Below are 19,584 nucleotides of genomic sequence, written 5' to 3' on the forward strand. Positions count from 1 at the left end.
CTGGTGAGATCCTTGGATTGTCTTCTTATTGGGCTGTATGAGTTCTTTGTATATTCTGGATACCTAACTCACGGGGTTGGTCCTAAATTGCTTGGGGTAGAAAGAAGTGATTGCTACAAGGATTGTGCTAATTAAAGATTTGATGCATTTTCAGTCATACCTTATTTTAAATTTCTTTTTTCCAGCTCTGGAAGAACTTGGTTTATTCATTCATTTAACAAATGAGGGCTTGCGTGTACCCAAGGTTTTGAGGATGTACAGAGAATAAAACAGACAAAACTTCCTATTCTCATGAAGCTTACATTTGTGGAGGAGAAACTGTAAATAAAAGTTACATCAAATGATGAGAAAAGCTGTGAAGAATAAAGCAGAATAATGATGACAGAATAAAAGTTAAAAGTACTTCCTGCCTTTATTGAATTCTTAATCTATACCTCTGTGCTCTGATTGACTTTATTGCACTTTCCATTTACTTTCACTTTATACAATGGTTGGTTAACTTTCTTTTCCCTCTTGGAATTCTTAACCTCATTGCAGTCTTTTTTTTTTTTTTTTGTCTTTTTCCTTTTTATCCTTTTTATTGGTACCGGGGATCGAACTCACGACTGCCTGCTTGCAAGGCAGGCGCTTATGCCGCTGAGCTAAATCCTCAGCCCCCCCTCATTGCAATCTTAAGTTTTGCTCTCTCTGTTCCACACAATCAACTCTGCAGTTATTTTATACTAACAGCCAATATCCCTCTGTTGTGTCCATCTTGATACACATTTGACACAATTGCCTTTTTCTCCCTAACATCTCTTGCTGCTATCTGTAATACTACTTTCTCAAGTTTTTATTCTTTTTGAACAGGTTCCTCTGACCTCTCTTTTAATACTTCCATGGTGCATTGAGGATCCTCATGAATTTAATCAGAGGAGAGCGGATGACAGTTTTGCTCAAGCTACACCTGGGTGTGTTCAGGTTTAACTAATGGAGCTGGGGTGGACAACTGATTACTATTCACTCAGCGAGATTCTTTTCCTTGCGCTTCATCTGGCACATTTTACTCTAGCTGATTAAAATACAGATTATTTCCAACACTACTTTAATGATTACTTGTGACTGATAGTAGAGTATATAGTAGTTCATAATGTTAGGTCAAATGGCCTGAATCACAAAGGTTTTTCCTTCATGGAAATTAATGAATTGTATACTTTCTAGATTCAGAAGTAATAAAAGGAGTAGCTTTTTGACCTCTTGCTGTAGTATTTGTTTTCAAAAATTCAGTTCTTTTTGTCTTGTATTATGCTCATGCTTTTATTCAGTCTACTTTCATAGTAATTGAAACATGAAGTTAACCTTGGAGAAATTGCCAATAATAATCAGTGGTACATAGTAATTGTCAGAGGTGGAATTCCAGTGTAGGTCTTCAGAATCAAAAATCATTTGTTATGGATTAAAAACTGGTGGTCAATTTAACACCAGCTGAATTAAATCAGCATGGTGCTGAGTGTTGCTGGTCCACCTGAGGAAAGTTGCCAGCATAAAAGGAGATGTGGGGAAAAGTGGGGTGTTGTTTGTTCTCCTAAGTGTTGTTTGGAGCCATTGGTTCTGGAGGAGCTTGTCATGGCTAGCAACTCCGAAATGAATTTAGCTATTTTCATTGGAAGAGCTCAGGACCTTATCACTGAGAATGGCTGCGGTTCACTTTGGAGGAACGCTGGTCCTTACATTGAGCATCCCTTCTTGGCTCCAGAGGGCAAGATGTGTGCTGTTTAATCTCCAGCAGAAATTGGCACGGTGGCTTCCTGATATGTCACACTTGAATTCTGATCGTTGAGGAGCTCGGGACCTCATTGTCACTGAGGATGGCTGTGGTAATTTTCAGGGATGCCCTGGTTCTTATTTTGAGTCATCGCTTCTTGGTTCCACTGCAGAACCTTCAATCTACTGCACAAATCCTTCACCCTGCTGGCGTAGACTTTCTAGCTTCTACCGATGACCTTTGGGCCTTCTCTGTATATCCATAAAACAGACTTGAATGGGTCATTGTCATGGGCTCTAGGTTTCAGCTGGACTCATGCAGAACATTGCTGTGGGATCCAGACCCTTGGCTGGATTTTCTAGATCTTTAGTGTGGTGAACAGATTTCCTGCATTTTCTCTATTTAATGCTGGGTGATTATCATAAAATAGTATAAATTCTGTATCCTGTATGTAGTTGTTTTCCTTGCAACCCCTGCCTACAACATCATCATTGTAAATTCTTTGTAAATTATAAAGCATTGTATTTCTATAAGGGTAGGAGAGGAGAGGGCTTATAGGAATTACTTGGGAACTTTTTGAAAATAACTTTCTCCACGTTCACCTCCTATTCCCAGTAATGCACCAATATACAACTATATTTGTTTTAACAGCTGCTTCCTAAATGTAAATAGTTTGTAACTGTTTAATTGCTTTTATTTAAAGGAATTCCACATTCTTCTGTTGAAAGTGGAATATAATGCAGTAACACACGTTGAAGAGTGCAAAATAGTGAGTGACTTAAAATCCGTATTCTGTGTCATTCTGTACAAACTTGTGACATACTGATTTTCAGAGAATGTGAAGAAAATGCTACTAATTGCTGTTGAAACCAAATTTAAACCATATAAATTATGAATGTAATTGAGGAATGTAATGCATGTCTAGTAGGTGCCATAGAGATACAAGTTTGTAACTTGGAGGACATCAGCAGTGAGATTTCCTGATTTGGGGGTGAATATTATTAGCTTTTTAGGAGATTTTGGTGTTGCTGATTAGTAGCCTGTTAAGTTTGATACGGGTTTTTTTAGTCTACAAGTTTGAGATTCAGGACACCATTCAGTAATCTAACTGAAAACTGGAGAAATCTGCAACTAAGGCATGGCGTTACATTAGAATAGGAAATTTAGCTGGAAACTAGAGTTGGTAGTAAAGGGTAATTGACTGAAGGTTCTAAGGATGTTGCAGTTTGGGGGACTTGATATATAATATCATTTTCCCTCTCTGAACTCTTAGCAGACTGAGAAAACAGGAATCAACAAGTAAAGAAACAAGATGCAGGAAACACCTTTTATTAAAAAATATTTTTTAACCAGGTAAAACTTAGCATGCCATACAGTTTTCTATTTTAGAGTGTACAATTCAGTTTTTAGTACATTCACAAAATTGTGTACTCATTACTATTAGAATATTTTCATTAGGTTTCATCGGGGGGGGTCGTTTGTTTTTGTTTTTTGAGACAGGGTCTTGCTATGTAGTGAACTCACAGCAATCCTGCCTCAGCCTCTCGAGTGCTGGGATTATAGGCGTACACCACTGTACTAGGCTTTCATTAATTCTTAAACCTCTTAGGAGCCAGTCCCCACCAATGACTCCTTGGTGTTCAAGTTTTTTGTTAAGTAAGTTATATCCACCTACCATGCAATTTTTGGAGAGGAGTAAACTACTAGTAGTATTTAGAGAAGTCATATCTCATAAAACTGAGTCCAACAGAAGTTTTCTTCTCTAACAAATGTGAAAATTAAGCTAGAAACCCAAAGGCCGTGCTTAGATGAGAAGGCCATGCCACTTTATCAAGATAGGAAGTACATTAAGTAAAGATGATGAATTCAATTTCAGACAACGCAAATTTGGAATTTCAAGGAAGGGATATTAGATATTTATGTTTGGATAGCAGATTATTCATCCCTGCTGGAGACAAAGATTTTGAGATTCATCTGTATACATGCGATTACAATAGAGGGCCAAGTAAAGCACTCATACAATAAAAACAGAGCAATATCTTTGGTTTTGATTATGCTAACTGGTGTTTCTGCTGTGTATTGCTATGAGTGGCTTGCTTCTTTCTGGGTTTTATGACTGATTGAATTAATGTATTCACATCATTAATTTTATGATCCTATTTGTGGAAGTTTTTTAAAGGCCTAAGTCAAAGAGGATTCCCTAGGGAGAATTTGCATTTGCATGTGTTGAGGTTGAAAAGGAAAACTGCCATCCTGCAGTCACTGTAAACAACTTCTAAGTATGAAGCTTTTAAAATCATAAACATGGGGGAAGGTCAGAATATGGTTGTGAACTATCAGAGGAAACACCACTGCACTGCTGTCTTACCCTTATCTCCTTGTCTACACCTGGTGCCAATGTTAAAAATGTAGTTTTCAGTCTGGTGTGATGGTGTATATTTGTAACCCCAGCCTGAGCCTGGAGCTTCTGACGTTTGAAACTAGCCTGCTTTACATTGCAAATTGCCCATCTCCAAATCCCCTCACCTGTAACCTCTCCTCTTCCAAAGCAGTCTTCCTTGTAATTCTTTTGGGTAAGACCTGAACTTCGCTACTTTTGCTGGACCTCAAGAGGCTTCAAATTAATTGAAAATTGGAATTCATATAGTTTGATAAATGTCCTAACGGTGAAGGAAAGCTAGTTTTAGTACTCTGCATATCCCCCTAATTCCCTGCTTATAGTTAGTTTTTGACTTCTGATGATACCTAATTTTTTGTCAGGTTTTTGATTCATTTGTAAAGATTTGAAAATAGATTATCTAGCATTCCAGTTATTTTAACTGAACATGGTGACCAAGCCATCTATCATGTCATCCTGGCAGAAATAAAATCATGTCTGTCCAGCGTATGCAGGACACTTAGTTGTTGGTAATTTAGTTAGCTTCTGAATTAAGTTATAAACTTAGAACAGAATCCAGTGTTTTTGTTGGCTTACATAATATTTAGAAAATAAAAAATCGATTTTTAAATTAGATTTTGGATTTCTTCTTTTGAAAAACTGAAAGTTCTTACAATAATGGGCTGAGCAGGATTTGGTGACACATGTCTGTAATCCCAGTCTTCTGGATGGCTGAGAAAGGAGGATTATAAGTTTGAGCTTTCTGTCTAGGGAGCTTAATAACTGAGCAAGGTTCTGTTTCAAAAAATCAGGAACTGAGGATGTAGAAAAGTGCAAGACTCTTGAGTTCAGTGCCCAGTACAAACCAAACTTCACCCTGCGCCCCCGCCCAAAAAAAACCTCTCCCACCAACAAAACAATGGGCCTAAAACACTCTTTCTTAGCAGTTGATTAGAGCTGACAGTAGAAGGCGACTCCTTCCTTTCAGACTAAACGTGGTCTCTTTAGTTGTTCAGTCTTACATCACTTGTGCAGTGTATTCACACATATACATCAATACCTGTCCTAACTTACTTCATTTATATTAATGTCTCAGTTATTTTTCTCATTGCTGAGACAAAACACCTGGCACCCTCAAGTTAAAGGAGCAGAGATTTATTTCAACTCACAGTTTGTAGGAGTTTCAGTTCATAGTTGGCTCCACGGCAGATGGGCATGGGAGAAGGGCATCAGAGGAGATGCAGTCCATGGCAAACAGGCAAGAGATTTGCAAGCCGTAGCAGCAAGTTTGCCTGCTTTCTGTTCCTTACTTGTATGTTCCATTTAGGCTACAAGTCTGTTGATTGGTGCCGCCCTTACCCATGGTGGGGTTTCTGTTATCCATCCTTTTAATCCCAGTGTCACACTCTTAATCCACATTCACATACTTTAATCCAGCCACCTTTGAAACTCTCTGTGAGCACATGGGAGTTTGGAGGGGAGGAACATCTAGATGTAAGTCATAATAACAAGAATCTTTGGTGTTTGTGAATCATCCTTTCTCTTACGAAAATATTCAACACTGGCACATCCTTGGGAGAGTAGCACTAATAGACATTTTCATATATGTTCACTTTATTACTTAATTCTAACAGCAAATCTGCAATGGTAAAGCTATAAAAGTGTTATACAGGTGTTCCATTACCAAATTTCAGATAAAGAAACTGAGGTTTGTTGAGGTTATGTGAATTCTTTAAGGTCTCAGCAGTGTTTCAAGTTAGAATTTAAATCTAGAATTCATTCAGACAGAGCTCCTTGTGTTCCAGTGTTAATCTTAACTTTTTTTTTAAACAATGGAACTATTTCTTCAGATGTTTTAGTGAAGTTTAGTAAATAAAACCAATGAAGGTGGCACTGCTTTCATGGAAGAGATACATGAATGGGGGAGCAGTTAATGTTGGAACCAGAGATCTGCATGCCCAATTTGATGAAGGCTTAGGCACCTTTGTGGAATGCTTGGGATTTTCTAAATAATTTGGATACACTAAGCATTATCATTTGTCAGATTATGAAATCTCAGCTCATTTGGATGTCACAGTTGTAGTATGCTTGCTTCTTTTTTTACTCTTCCTGATGTTTCTTCTATAATACCTCTTCCTATTCAGTAGCATTTCTCATTCATGTGAGTTTGAGTTCTGATAATGGTTGTTCTTTTAGTATTCTATTTTGTTTTTCACAGTTTTAATTAGAATTGTAATGTGATTTATAATTTAATTTATTTTGGAGCATCTAATAATTAACTCTTGTTTACTTTTTAGATTCTCTTTGTGGCCAGATGGGTTTGTATGGACAGACTTGTCCATCTGTAACTTCATTAAGGTGAGTGTTCATTTCTTTTTCTCAACACTTAAAAGTAAACTCATTTGACACTGTATTTCAAGGTGAAGTTCATAATAAAACACTACATCTTGTTTTGTCAAGTAGTGCACTTTGTATAGTGGAGAGATTTTCTGCTTACAGAGATTTTTGTAGTAATGAGATTTGGAAATATTTGTTTCCATTAGTAAGTTTAGTGAACTGAGTGAACTTAGTAAGGTTATGGTTATTTACATGAAATAACATAATTTTACACTTCCTTTGTTGTTTCTTAGCTTTGTATTTGTTTTAACCATAAAATAGTAAATTTTGATTGTTCATAGCAAATTATTAAAAGAGACTACAGATACTAATTTTATATTATCCTCTTTTACAATATGTAAAATACGTGAAAAAGTAAAAGTAAGTTATTGTATACATTTCAATGGTTTTAGAATTTTGAAGTCACCAGATCCTTCCTACAGGTTAACTTTTACGTGAAGTTCAATGAATAATGTAGGTAACATACTCTGCTTACTTAGACTTCCATATCTACTTTCATAGTATCTTTTGAGGGATTTTTGTGGTTCCAGTAACAATTTGAAAAATAACCTAAACCTGATTTTTAAGTTGTAACCTTTTGGAGTAGAATATAAAGTGTGATGACAGCATCTGTTAGTTACATGTGGTGTTGCAGTCAGTCCTCTCATTCATTTAGCATATCAAATACCTGGTGCGCTATTTAACACTATCCCCATAATCGTGGAATATACCTACTAGTGGAGAGAAAATTAACAAAACAAGTAGAAATATCTGTTAAGAGAGTGACAGTGATTAGGGCTAAGATAATTAAAATGGAGGACAATGTGAAGTAATGAGGATATGTGTTATTTTAGATAGGGTAGCCAGGGAAAATCACAGAGAAGGTGACAGTTGAACAAAGAACTGAAATAGTGATGGAATGAGCCTTATATTAAGTATGTGGAAGATGACCATTCTACCCCGAAGAAATCCAAGAAGTGCCCAGGCAGAAGGTTTCTCTGTGTGTTTAAAAAATATTGAGGTCTATGTGGCTGGAGCAGAGCTGGAAGAGAGTTGGAATTATCCTGTTATGGAAGACATGAGAGGAGAAAAGACAGATACAAAGTTACTAGAGCCATAAGTGTGAAGCTAAGGAATCCTTAGGATTGAGAGAGATTCTAGTTTTCTAGAATACTACAAAAAGAAAATGAACAGTGAAGCTGTTATTTCATTTTTATGTACTTCTTCCTCAGTAGAAAAACTTTGTGCTTTTATGGCATTTCTTTCTATGGGAGTGGAAATAGATGAAAAGATTGCTTTTCTATTTCCCTTGAGTTTTTTTCCCTTCCTCTGTAAATAAGAGACATCTGAATAGCTCTGAAAAGAGCTTTTTTTTTTTTTAATAAAAAGACTCATAATTTCTTTAATCTTCCAAGCTGTTGTAGAACTAATTTGACTCACTGATTTCCTTTTAGTATGATGGAGATAGTCATTTTTCTCTCTCTTTCAATACTGTATTTAAAATTTGGGAATGGTTTCTTCAGGATATTTTGATCTTCCAGTCAATATTTTTCCTTAAATATGTTTTAGTGGTGGGGTTACAATGAAACAGTCATATTAAGGCTGTTCACCAAGTGGATATTAAATATGTAAGTCAAGGTAGGGAGTGGAATGGAAGTGTGTGAAAAAAAACTTTGGACACAATTAAGATAGTAAATGAATTATAGTTGTTCCCCCAGTCATCCTAAATATTTAGAGTAAGTATTGTTTTCTTAGAGATGATATTGGTTCTTTGTTTAATATAGAAATGTATTAGGATTTTGTTGTTTTTTTGTTTTAGTTTTTGGAAATTAGGGTCTCACTGTGTAGCTTAGGCTGGTCTTCAGCCCACTGTGTAGTCTAGGCTGTCCTTGAACTTGTGGTAATCTTCATGTCTTCAGCCTTCCAAGTGTTGAAATTATAGGCATGCACTACCACTCCTGACTTTATTAGGATTAAGAATTCTTACTGTATTTTTAGGATTAAAAAGTAATACTTCATAGAAAGTATGGAAATAAGAAGTACCATTTAATATTTTCAATTCACATAATTTTATTTGCTTATTTACTTTTAAAATGTCTTCATTTAACATAATTTTATTCATTTATTTACATTTTTTGAGACAAGGTTTCACTTCGTAGTTCAAGCTAGCCTTGACTACTTTGTCATCCAGATTGACCTTGATCTCATGGCAGTCTTCCTGCCTCATCTTACCAAGTGCTGGGATTATAGATGTATGCTACCACCAGCTAACCTTACATTTTAATGAAAGTTACAGTAGCAATGTTATATTCTGTATGAGACAGTTTTGTTTCTTTAGTGTTCTTAGCCTAGGCAAAATCCATACTAGTAATTTAAACAGACATGCTTTATAGAGAGAATGGTTAACTAGATATAAAGTTGTTAACTAAGTAATAGAAAAGATAAAAATAAAACTTGTATGAAGATAAGACACAGTAGGGTACCAGGTACTACCTATCAGATTCAAGGACAAGGAAAAAACTTAGAAAAGAAAGCCCCTTTGAACTGAGAGTTAGACCTACTAGGAGAAACTGCAACAACACTTACGCTGGTGTCTGAGCTTGGATGATGGGACTTGTCAGATTGACAGCCAGATCTCTGTTGGGGGGATGCTAACATGAGTTCAGATTGTGATGGATGTAGTTTCTGTGAAACAGTAGAATCTTAAAAATTTAGCATAATCTATTTGATTCCTGAATTTCAATAAGCTGGATTCAAATCCCAAAGAACTTTTATTTCTGAGCAAAGTTTTAATAAGATCAAAAGCTTACTGAATAGTTTATCTAGACAAGTAAATACGATGTATATATCACATGACTTCTTTCACATAATGTAGCAACAGACTGGTTTTATAATTTGATTTTGTCAAAGCAAAATAATTTGTTTCTTTGGGCCTGTTGAGACCCTGTATTTCTCTCAATTACCTAGCATATTTTAGAGTATTGATTTTATGGTTCACATATATATATAGTTTGAGACACTGGTTTACAGTAGCACTTGAAGTAGTTTCTAATGACAATTACTAATCTTTCTGAAACTGCTTCCCCTTTTTCCATGTTTTTCTTGCCTGTTTTCTTTCTGTTAATGCTTGTCCCTTAAAGACACCTTTTATTCTTGATTTAATTTCTGTTTACGAGTAGTATATACTAGGAAACACATAGGGATATTTTAACATGAGCTTTCCCACAAAAATGTTAGTGGCTCATATACATTTCCTATTTATCTGTTTATTTCCCTCATCTTGATATTGATGACCCTGATGTTTCAAATGATCAGAGAGGTAGATTTATTTTAAGGTCTCTTGCTGCCTTGTTTCCAGTAGCAGGCTTGGTATTGACAAGCGTTCTGGTGTGTAGTCTTAAAACGAGGTAGGTGCAGGTTCAGTTCTGTCTTGAGTGCGTATTAGCCATGTAATCTTGGGCAAATTACTTTTCTGTCTTCATGAGTTTAAACATATACAAAGATGTTGGCATAATTTTTCTTCTCTTCCATTTCCCCTAGTTATAAAACAAGGAAGTTTGTCATTTTTAAAATGAGAGAATGAGACAGAACTTTTGCTATTATCAGCTCAAGAATATGAGCTCTTCTATTTCCTCTTCATCTTAAAATTCTTACATTCTAGAATACCCAAAAGTGTTGAGATTTACCATTGTCCTTTGAACTAAGGAAGTTGCTATCATTTAATACTATATGTTTGTTGTATTTGTAATTCAAAAATTTTTTTAAGGCAATGTCTCGCTTTGTAGCTCAGACTGGACTTAAAATCATATAGTCCAGGCTGGCCTTGAGCTCAAAGTGAGCCTAATGTTTTGACCACCTTTGTGCTGGCATTACAGGAATATGCAAATATGCCTAGTTTAAAATTTTATATTTTTCAGTTTGTTCCACACAGCAGCAGAAGTAGCCTTTGTTTACCATGTAATATATTTTTCATTGTTAAACATTTCTGGATTTTGTAAAATCTTTTTTTTTGGTACCGGGGATCGAACTCATGACCTCAGGCTTGCCAGGCAGGTGCTTATGCCACTGAGCTAAATATCTGCGATTTTGTACAGTCTTATTTATTTGCATGTTTTAAGATGGCATGTTCCATTTAAATGGTGAATAATCTGAAAAGTCTAATTTGACTACTCTAAAACAGTATTTTGGATTTTTGGGGATTATCTTTTGACATTAATTCAAAACACGTAAAATTAGTACTTAGTTAACAGTATCCACATTTTAAGTGTTCACCAGCCACATTTGGCTAATGTTGTCACATTGAACACCACAAACATTTCATTGTTGCAGTAAGTTCTGTTGGACAGTAATGGTATATGGATCCTCTTAATTATAATTTCCTCTTTGAACTGAGAACCCTAATGCTCTGGGGCCTTCATTTCTGAACAGTTATTAAAGGAGTACCATTGCTTTTATAACAGTTGGTGTTGTTTTACTGGTGACTTCGGTAGCTAGTATTTATGTTGTACTTTATTACATATTACTTTACTACAAGAGGCATTATTTCCATTCTCGCCACATACCCTATTTGAGTACTTTACATACGTTAATTAAATTCTGTCAATAACTCTGTGAGGTCAGTACCATTATTTTCCTCCTTTCACAAGTGAGTAAATAGAAGCAAAGTTAAGCACTTCAAGCTGATCAGGGACAGGTCTGGGTTTCATATGTACTGGTAGGTCTTGCTTCAGTGCCCGCAGCGCTCTTAACTGTTAAACTCCACTGCCTCTTAGCTATCAATATGTATTGCATTTCAAGGGTTTAAAAAAAGAGAGAGATTTTCCAAAGAGATATGTAATTGGGGATAGTGTAAAATAATAAGCACAAAAGGGAAATACCAATGCAGGAAATTGTGGTGGGAAAGTAATAGAAAACCACTGATTTAATTTTAAAATATATTGTATATGATTGAAAAAATCTTGTTACAAAAAGCAGTAGTTCTTTTGGAAGGAGAGGTGATAGGGAAGTTTAAATTATTATGAATTAATACATGTGAGGAAAATCATTAGAAGTGATAGAGAATAAAAGTACCACTAAATACATGCACGGGGCAGGGGGAGTTAAATATAAAGTCTACTAACAGTGCAATAGCATTAATACTGGAAAATAGAAAAAATATATGTTTGCTTTAGCAAGCTGCTTTAGTCAAGCTTTGCTTGATTACAAATAAAAGAAACCAGTACTGGATTTTCAAGCAAAAAAATTATATATGTATGTTCTTTTGGCAACCCTGGGATATTTTGTAGACCCCAAGGATAGCTGAGTCTTTGAAGAGGAAGATAGATACTGATGAAAAGTTGCTAAGTAGTATACTATTTTTCCTCTGTTAATTTTCTCTGAATCTAATTTATTTCTTTACTGCTACAGAAAGCTTTCTTTGCCTTTCTGGTACATAATCCTCCTGTAGCTCTCAAGTTCATGCATTTTTCATTGAGGATACCAGTCCAAATTGTTTCAGTTCTAATTCTGATTCCCAGTGAAGAAAATAAGGTGAACAGCTTAGATCATGTTCATACCCTTTTACATTGTTGTTACCTTACTCTGGTACATAGATAGTATGGTATAGGTAGGCTCTGGGAATGGAGGCAGCTCTGAGAAAGGACATTGTTATCTAGGTGAAACACTACAGAAAGTGTCTGATACAGCACAGCATTTGTACAGTGTTGAATGAGAAGAATTCGGATTTTAAGAAGATATATTGGGGATTCAGATTCTTTCTGAATAGGCTTATGAGTAGTGAATGGGATACTTGGTTTCCATCTTTATATCAGAACATCCAAAGTATCCTTATAGATGAGGATTTGAAATTGGACTCTAGTCTTAATTTTACTTAAGGTGATAGAGTCATGCACAATATAACAGCATTTCTGTTGACTGTGGACTGCATTAATGAAGGTGTTTCCATAAGATTATGTTGCCTAATAACATCTAGCTATCTTTGGTTGTGTAGGTAAATGCACTACGTGATATTCACCCAACCAAAATTGCCTAATAGTGCATGTCTCAGAACACACACCATTGTTAAGCAATACATTGCTATATATATTGAGTATTGCTTAGTATGATGCAGAATTCTCTTAAAAAAATGGATGCAGTTGAATGCAGTGACATACAGCTGTAATCCCAGCTGTTTGGGAGTTCAAAGCAGGATTGCAAGTTCAAGGTCAGCCTGGGTAACCTAGCAAGACCCTCTATCTCAGAAAATCAAAAGAGGCAGGGTAGAAGGGAGCATGGATGAGGCCCAAGTTCAATCCCTATCACCAAAAGAGAAGATAGTGTAGAATATGTACCATAATTTGATGTCTCTCAGAATGTATACACCTCAGTCATCACCACATCTAGTGTGGCAAATTTATCCATTGTATCCAAAATCTTCCTAAGACTTCATAATTCTACCTTTCCATCCCTCTCTTAGCAAGGTACCTTTTCTGTCCATTATGTTTGTTTTTCTTTTCTTTCTCTCTCTCTCTTTTTTTTTTTTTTTTTTTTTTTTGCCGTACTGGGTATTGAACTCACAACCTCGTGCTTCCCAGGCAGGCACTTATGCCGCTGAGCTAAATCCTCAGCCCAATGTTTGTTTTTCTAGAGTTTTTGTATACATAGAATCATTGTGGGTGTGGGGGGATATGCTGGCTTCTTTTATAAAGTATAATTATTTTATGATTTACCTATGTTGCTGAATGTGTCAGTAGTTCATTTCTTTTTATTCCATTGGGTTTGTCTATGCATTCACCCACTGATGATACGTGAATTGTTTCCAGTTTTGGCTATTACAAATAAGCATGCTATGAACATTTGTGTGCACATCTTTCTATAAATATATGGCTTATTTCAAGTAAATTCCTAGGAGTGAAATCAGTAGATCGTGTAATAGATACAGGTTTACCCTTTTAAGAAATTGCTAACCTCCTTCTAAAATAGTTACAGCAGTGTATTAGAAATTCGTATTCTCATCAACACTTGATATGGTTGGTCATTTTAATTTTAGCCGTTCTAGTAGGTGTATAGTAAAACCTCAATGTGATTTTAATTTACATTGCACTTTTGTTGATTCTTTGCCATTGTATATCTTTTTAAAAAAATTACTTAAAAATAAGTTTATTATAACTAATGAATATAAAATCTGACATGTTTTCAAACATTTTCCAAAAAAGGTAAAACCCTCCCTTGTTATCCCTCCCCACGACATACTGGATATTTAGGACAGGAAAACTGTACAGTCCTAAACATGAAATTCTCATTGATTGGTTGGCATTAAAAGTCTCCATTACATAATATTCTACGTAAAGGTCTATTAAATTAAAAAGTCATTGGGCCAGAGATTTAGCTCAGTGGCGTAAGTGCCTGCCTGCCAAGTGCAAGGTCGTGAGTTCAATCCCCGGGACCAAAAAAAAGTAAATTAAAAAATCATTGAGTCACTTAACATTTGTAGTTTGGTTTCTACTGGCATTATGATACTCATTCAAAATGCTAAGGGACTAAAACAGGTAACACTGCACGTGACAGATACTCAAAGTGCATGGATCTATGAAACCACAAACATTCATAAGAATCCTGGATGTGGAATTAAATACGGAATTAAGAACTAATTCAAGGAAATGCATGTCTATTTTAGCCTTTGGCATTTGGTCTAACATAGTTCTTTTTTTATACAGGCATCACTTTGTTCAGTCTATCAGCCAAAAAAATTTATCTGAGTACATTTTTCATTTAACACAGATTGTCCGCAGTCCTATGAAGTAGTTGGGCTGTTTAATGACATTCTAGTAAATTCTCAGGACTCACGGGAGTCATACATTAAAAATACCATGATACTGGCTCATTTGCCTTCTACTATTGCTAACTCCTTATACACCTGCGAACAGACACATACACAGGAGTCTGTGGAGGAGATCAGCTTTGCAAGGGTTACCAATCACCCTGGGTGGTTTCTGTTTGTAAGGTACACACAAGAAAGGCTGATCACACTTTAAAATATATGAAAACATTTAAAACAAGGCCATTCATTCTTATGTTCTTTAACAACCTAGCTGAAAGCATCTTCCATCTGAAAAGAAGTGATTCATAAAGGTAACTAAAGAACTATGAAAAGTTTTGCACATACAATAGTGGTATGCTTTTTTCTTTTAATTAAGCTTATTTTAAAAACAGAAGAGAAATCAATGCATGCATGAACTGTACCAGAGAGGCACCATCAGTGACTGTCCTGTCATGCCCTAGCGTGCCTGAATGCAGCAGTGTGACAAGAAATCATGAAAATGGTCACTGTCCGCAAGACTGTTGACTGAAGCAAGATGGGAACTGGGAACATTGATAGGAAGGCCTAGTGAACTATGTTTATGAAATTGTTGAAATGACCTGTAATGGATTATATCTTAAAATACTATTAGACAGCAAGTGAATGGTTTCATGTCACAACTGTGAAACCCCTGAGTAAGCAGTTGCAGGTAACAAAGGGTCATAGAGGCAGAGAACGTATTTTTAAGGCATTCAACATACACCTTGTGGGAACAGAGGTGCATCACATGCACTGAATTGTATATATAGACTGTATGACATCATGAGGCATCTGAAGTCAGGCCCTTAAGTCCAAACATATTAGCTCATCTAATGGAACAAAGCATCATATATCTTCTTTATCCAAGTCTTTGTTCATATATTTTTCCTATGTTTAAAAATTAGATTTGTTGTTCTGTTTTTATTTTTTTAGTTTTTTGGGTATAAGTCTTCTTTAAGATGTTTGCTCTGCATTTCACAGATGAGAAGGTTTTCTTAGTTTGTGTTCTTCGTTTTCCTAACAGTGTCATTGAAGAACAGAAGTTTTAAATTTTAATTAATTTTGTTTTACTGGGGTTTTTTTGTGTTACATCTAAGAAATATTTGCCTCACCAAATGTTACAAAGATTTCCTCTTATGACTTCTATAAACTTTATAGCATTAGCTTTTACATTTAGCTCTGGTCCATTTTTCAGGTTTTGTTATGATGTGAGCTAAGGGTCATTTGCTAAAACTTTATTTTAATTGCATCTTTTGTATTCAGATTCCTGTCCCTGTACCTACCCCTTTAAATGTTTGGTTCATTATAAAAATTAAGGTGCTTTTGTGTAACAGACTGAACTTATAATCTAATTTTTTTAACCCAGTCTTGAAATTTCAAGAGATTTAACAGTAGGTGTTAGAATGTGCTTCTGATCTTCTGAGAACAAATGCTGCTTAAGTAATTACACCGTTGTATAATAATAGGAATGTCTACAATAATGAATAATAACATACAGAGACTATATGTGTTAATATTATAGATACTCTATTGTTAAACAGCTATGTGTGCTTATTTAAGACTTCTAGGTAATTGAGATGGGTGTGTGTGTGTGTGTGTGCCTTTTCAGGGTCTGTGTACCTTATGAAGAGGCTGGTGTTATTATTTGTGATCAGGGATCTCATGTGCTGTCTGTGGTTGTTTTATTTTTGTTGTTTTTTAACCCACAGTGTAGACTTAAATTCAGTTATATTTATTGCATGTTACATACTCTGGTGACCTCCACAAAGGTGAAAACAAGTAAGTATGTCTAGGAATATTCCCTCCTCCTCTTGATTCCTCCCTTTTCTTTCTTCCTTTTCTCTAGTACTGGGGATTGAGCCCAGGGATGTTCTGCCGCTGAGCCTTATCCCTGGTCTTTTTTATTTGTTTATTGAGACAGTTCTTGCTAACTTGTGTAGGTGGTATTTAAACTTCAGCTCCTCCTGCCTCAGCCATCCTCAGCTGCTGGGATTATAGGCATGTGACAGTGTGCCCAACTAATATTTAATAACATTTTAATCAGTAATAGTTTTCCTCTATTGAATACGTATTACATGCCACACATCGTGGACGAGGTGTTCTGTGTATATTTTGTCATTTGCTGCATGTCATATGGTATCTAAAAAACTGCTCTTATTATAAAAATTGTTTTGACCTTTCATACTGCCCTGAAGGATCCCTGGACCACACTTTGACAGCTGCTGAACCATAGAATTCACATGCAGCAGCATAAACTGTTTCCTTAACATATTCTATTCTGCTTAACACCAAGAGATAAACCAACATCATCTTCTCAGTTAGTCCTTTGCTACCGTTAATGTCAGATTTATTGGTATAGTATCACAAAGGTGAAATACGTGGAGATAAAACAGAATACCAGTATATATTGGATGATGAACAGAAATAGTTTCCTTTCTTCAGTAGTGATTGCAGAGTACAGGTTAAACCTTTAATGAAACAAAATGAACCAGTGGACACAAATTACTTGAAGAATTTTGTTGTTCTTAAAAGAAATACGGCAGATTCTCTTTTGTTTTAGACAGCTGTAAAGATGGTTTTGAATGTTCTCTTATAAAAGCGGCTGCTGGTATTCATCAGTCTACACTACTCAGATTTAAAAATTCCAGTAGACAGAGTGCGATTTAAATGCAGTGTGTATTTACTGCTAGAAAAACTCACTAATGCCTGCCTCAATGATGTTTTTTTCTCTAAATTTTAAAGTAAAATATTTTAAGATGAGAATTACACATATTTCATAAAAATATATTTTGATCACATATAGGATCACTAAGTTTATACTCTAAATGGAGTTTTGATGAAGTATAGGCCTTGTATGAATTCAGAGTACAATTCTATGAATTTTAAGATTAAATGTTTGTGGGGTAATTTAGAAAGTCTAGAAAATAAATATAAATACATTGTAGTATTTACAGCAGATCCTATGGGAAGAGTTGGAAAAATTCTGAACTTTTAAGTTGGAGGAGGAATCCAAACAATGCTATTATTGTAAAATATGTGAAAAGTCATTACAAAGGGGAAAATATGTAAAAAGTCATTACGAAAGGAACTCTTTAACTAGTTTTCATTTTGCATGATAGAATTTTCCTATTACAACTTTTTTTGAATTATAATAAATTACCTAATTTAGAAAATGTCTACATTGTAAATTTTTCTTTTTTTGAAGATAGAATAGCATCCAAAATAGTTTACCAAGATTTAACAAAATGACCTCTTGAGGTTCTTTTTTCATTTGATTTTGTGGTACGAAGCTCTGAAATCACAATTGTGTTTATTGATGGCAGTTCTTGGTCAAATACCCCAAATTTTTATATAAACTCTATTGTAAAAATGCTGTCACTTTTAGAGGTGAAAATTGTGAAAGTCTGAGTTTTGATAAGTCACCTTCTAGTATTTATTGGGTTCCCTAATCTAACATGATTCTGGTACTTTATATTTTCGCTTCAGATTAATGAAAGCTTTATTTTTTTCTCCTTTTAGGAGGGACTATGTTTGAAAAATGTTGGTTCTCATAGAAAGGTTAAAGGCTTAGTGGAAAGTAGTTCAGTGCTCTTTGTTTTTCTTCTAAATGGAGCACCAGTCAACTTCGGAAAAGGTAGAGTTTTTATTGTAGAGCAAGGAATTAATTTTGGAGGTTTTTTTTTTTTGTTGTTGTTGTTGTTGTTAAAGACAAGACTTACTGTGTATTTCAGGTTGGCCTTGAACTTACTACGTGGCTTAAGCAGGTCTCAAACTTGTGGCAGTGCTCATGCCTCAGCCTCCTGAGTGCTGGGATTATAGACATTAGCCATGTTGTACTTTAAAACATCATCTTTAGGGATCAATATTGTTACCTTTGGGCAGTATGAGAAGAAAGGAGAAAGGAGAGAAAAGGAGAAAGGAGTATGTAAGGAACAAGTTCTATTGAAATTTTATCAGGAGCAAGCAGGTCCTGGACCAGGCAAATGGACATACTTCTTTCTTTTCCTTGTTATACCTTTGTCTTTCTGCTACAAGAAACCAAAGTGTGAATTTTGTACTCTTGGAACTATGGATTTAGAAGTTGTTTGTGGCACAAGTGGGGTTTTTATGGGTTGTTTCAGGAATAATCATAATACTTCTGTGGGAAAAGCATGTTCTCAGTTTTTATACCATATATAAAAATTTAAAACTGCTTTTTGGGTGTTTTGGCGTAAATAATTGACTGCAGGGCTTATTCTTAGCTGAAGATGCTAAGTGATGATTGTGTGATTTAGGATATGTAAGCCTAACACCACTGAGAGATAATCATTTAAAATTTAGAAAATCCGAGAGTACGGATTTGATAATATTAATAGCAAATATTTATTGAGTGCTTGTTGTGCATTAGAAACTGGTCCTAGTGCATATTTTATATGTGTTAACTTTGGAGTGGTTACTGTTTTATCCTCATTGTACAAATAAGGAATCTGAGGTATAAAGCAGCTGATTTACAGCCTGGTTCAACATGGGTACTTGGGAAGGTGAGGCAGCAGGACTGTATGTTCAACCCAGCACAGCTAATTTAGTGAGACCCTGTCTCAGAACAAAAATAAAGAGCCAGACACTTGTTCAGTGGTACAGTGCTTGTCCTGTGTGGCCCTGGATTTAATTTTCAATGCAAAACAAGCAAGGAAACAAATGGCTCCCCCCGCCCCCACACACAAATGACTAATTTACTTTTTTAAAGTCATGTAGCTAAAGTAGGAAGAATTTGGATTCCGATTTAGACAGACTTCTTCTCCCAGGATATGTTCTTAATCACAAAGCCATATGTCTTCTGGTAGAAGACATAGGTTGATATTTTGCTTAAATTGAACCAAGAATAGAAACCTTGGATATTGGTGGTGTATAACTAATTTAGAAAAAAGTATTGCCATCTGTTTTTGTTTTTAAATAGCTGAAGTTGTGGCCTTATTTACAAATCTAGGATTTTCATCTTAAGTTGCAGAGCATAGGTTGAGTGGGAATGCCTTCCGTATAAAATCTGTATTTTCTCTATCTCTGCTTGTGATTTTAATCAAAGTTTATTACTCTTTTAGGATTTGGTTTTAAGTAGCAAGGAAGAGCCAACACATTCTCAATTTTTCCTGTATTTCTCTGTTTTTGTAGTCTTGATGTATGGTTTGTCTTTCAAATTCCAAAAGTGATAATCCTTTGTCATCAATTTTCCCGTCTGCAATATCGTCATTAATTAATTTACTCTTGAAGAGAACATCTTGTTTTAAGTTCTGT

The 19,584-nt window shown here is 35.3% G+C and overlaps 1 protein-coding gene across 15 annotated transcripts in view; it reads left to right on the forward strand.

Moving 5' to 3' along the window:
- The window catches only part of LOC100730783 (forkhead box protein J3), a 181,465-nt gene that overhangs the window by 14,957 nt on the left and 146,924 nt on the right, over nt 1–19,584 (forward strand). For 14 of the 15 annotated variants that reach the window (XR_010043134.1, XR_010043133.1, XM_063236303.1 and 11 more), the window contains exon 2: nt 6,419–6,479. Coding sequence is in view for 13 of the 15 variants with exons in the window: in XM_063236311.1 (XP_063092381.1) it covers nt 6,419–6,479 (61 nt within the window). In the remaining 2 variants the exon portion in view is untranslated. Of the gene's footprint in view, nt 1–2,472; nt 2,514–6,418; nt 6,480–19,584 lie in introns of those variants that run through there. The other variant, XM_063236306.1, reaches the window with a different exon arrangement.

This window comes from Cavia porcellus, unplaced genomic scaffold, assembly GCF_034190915.1.
Source record: "Cavia porcellus strain 051 isolate PalLab524CR breed Dunkin Hartley unplaced genomic scaffold, mCavPor4.1 scaffold_25, whole genome shotgun sequence".
Lineage (NCBI taxonomy): Eukaryota > Metazoa > Chordata > Mammalia > Rodentia > Caviidae > Cavia > Cavia porcellus.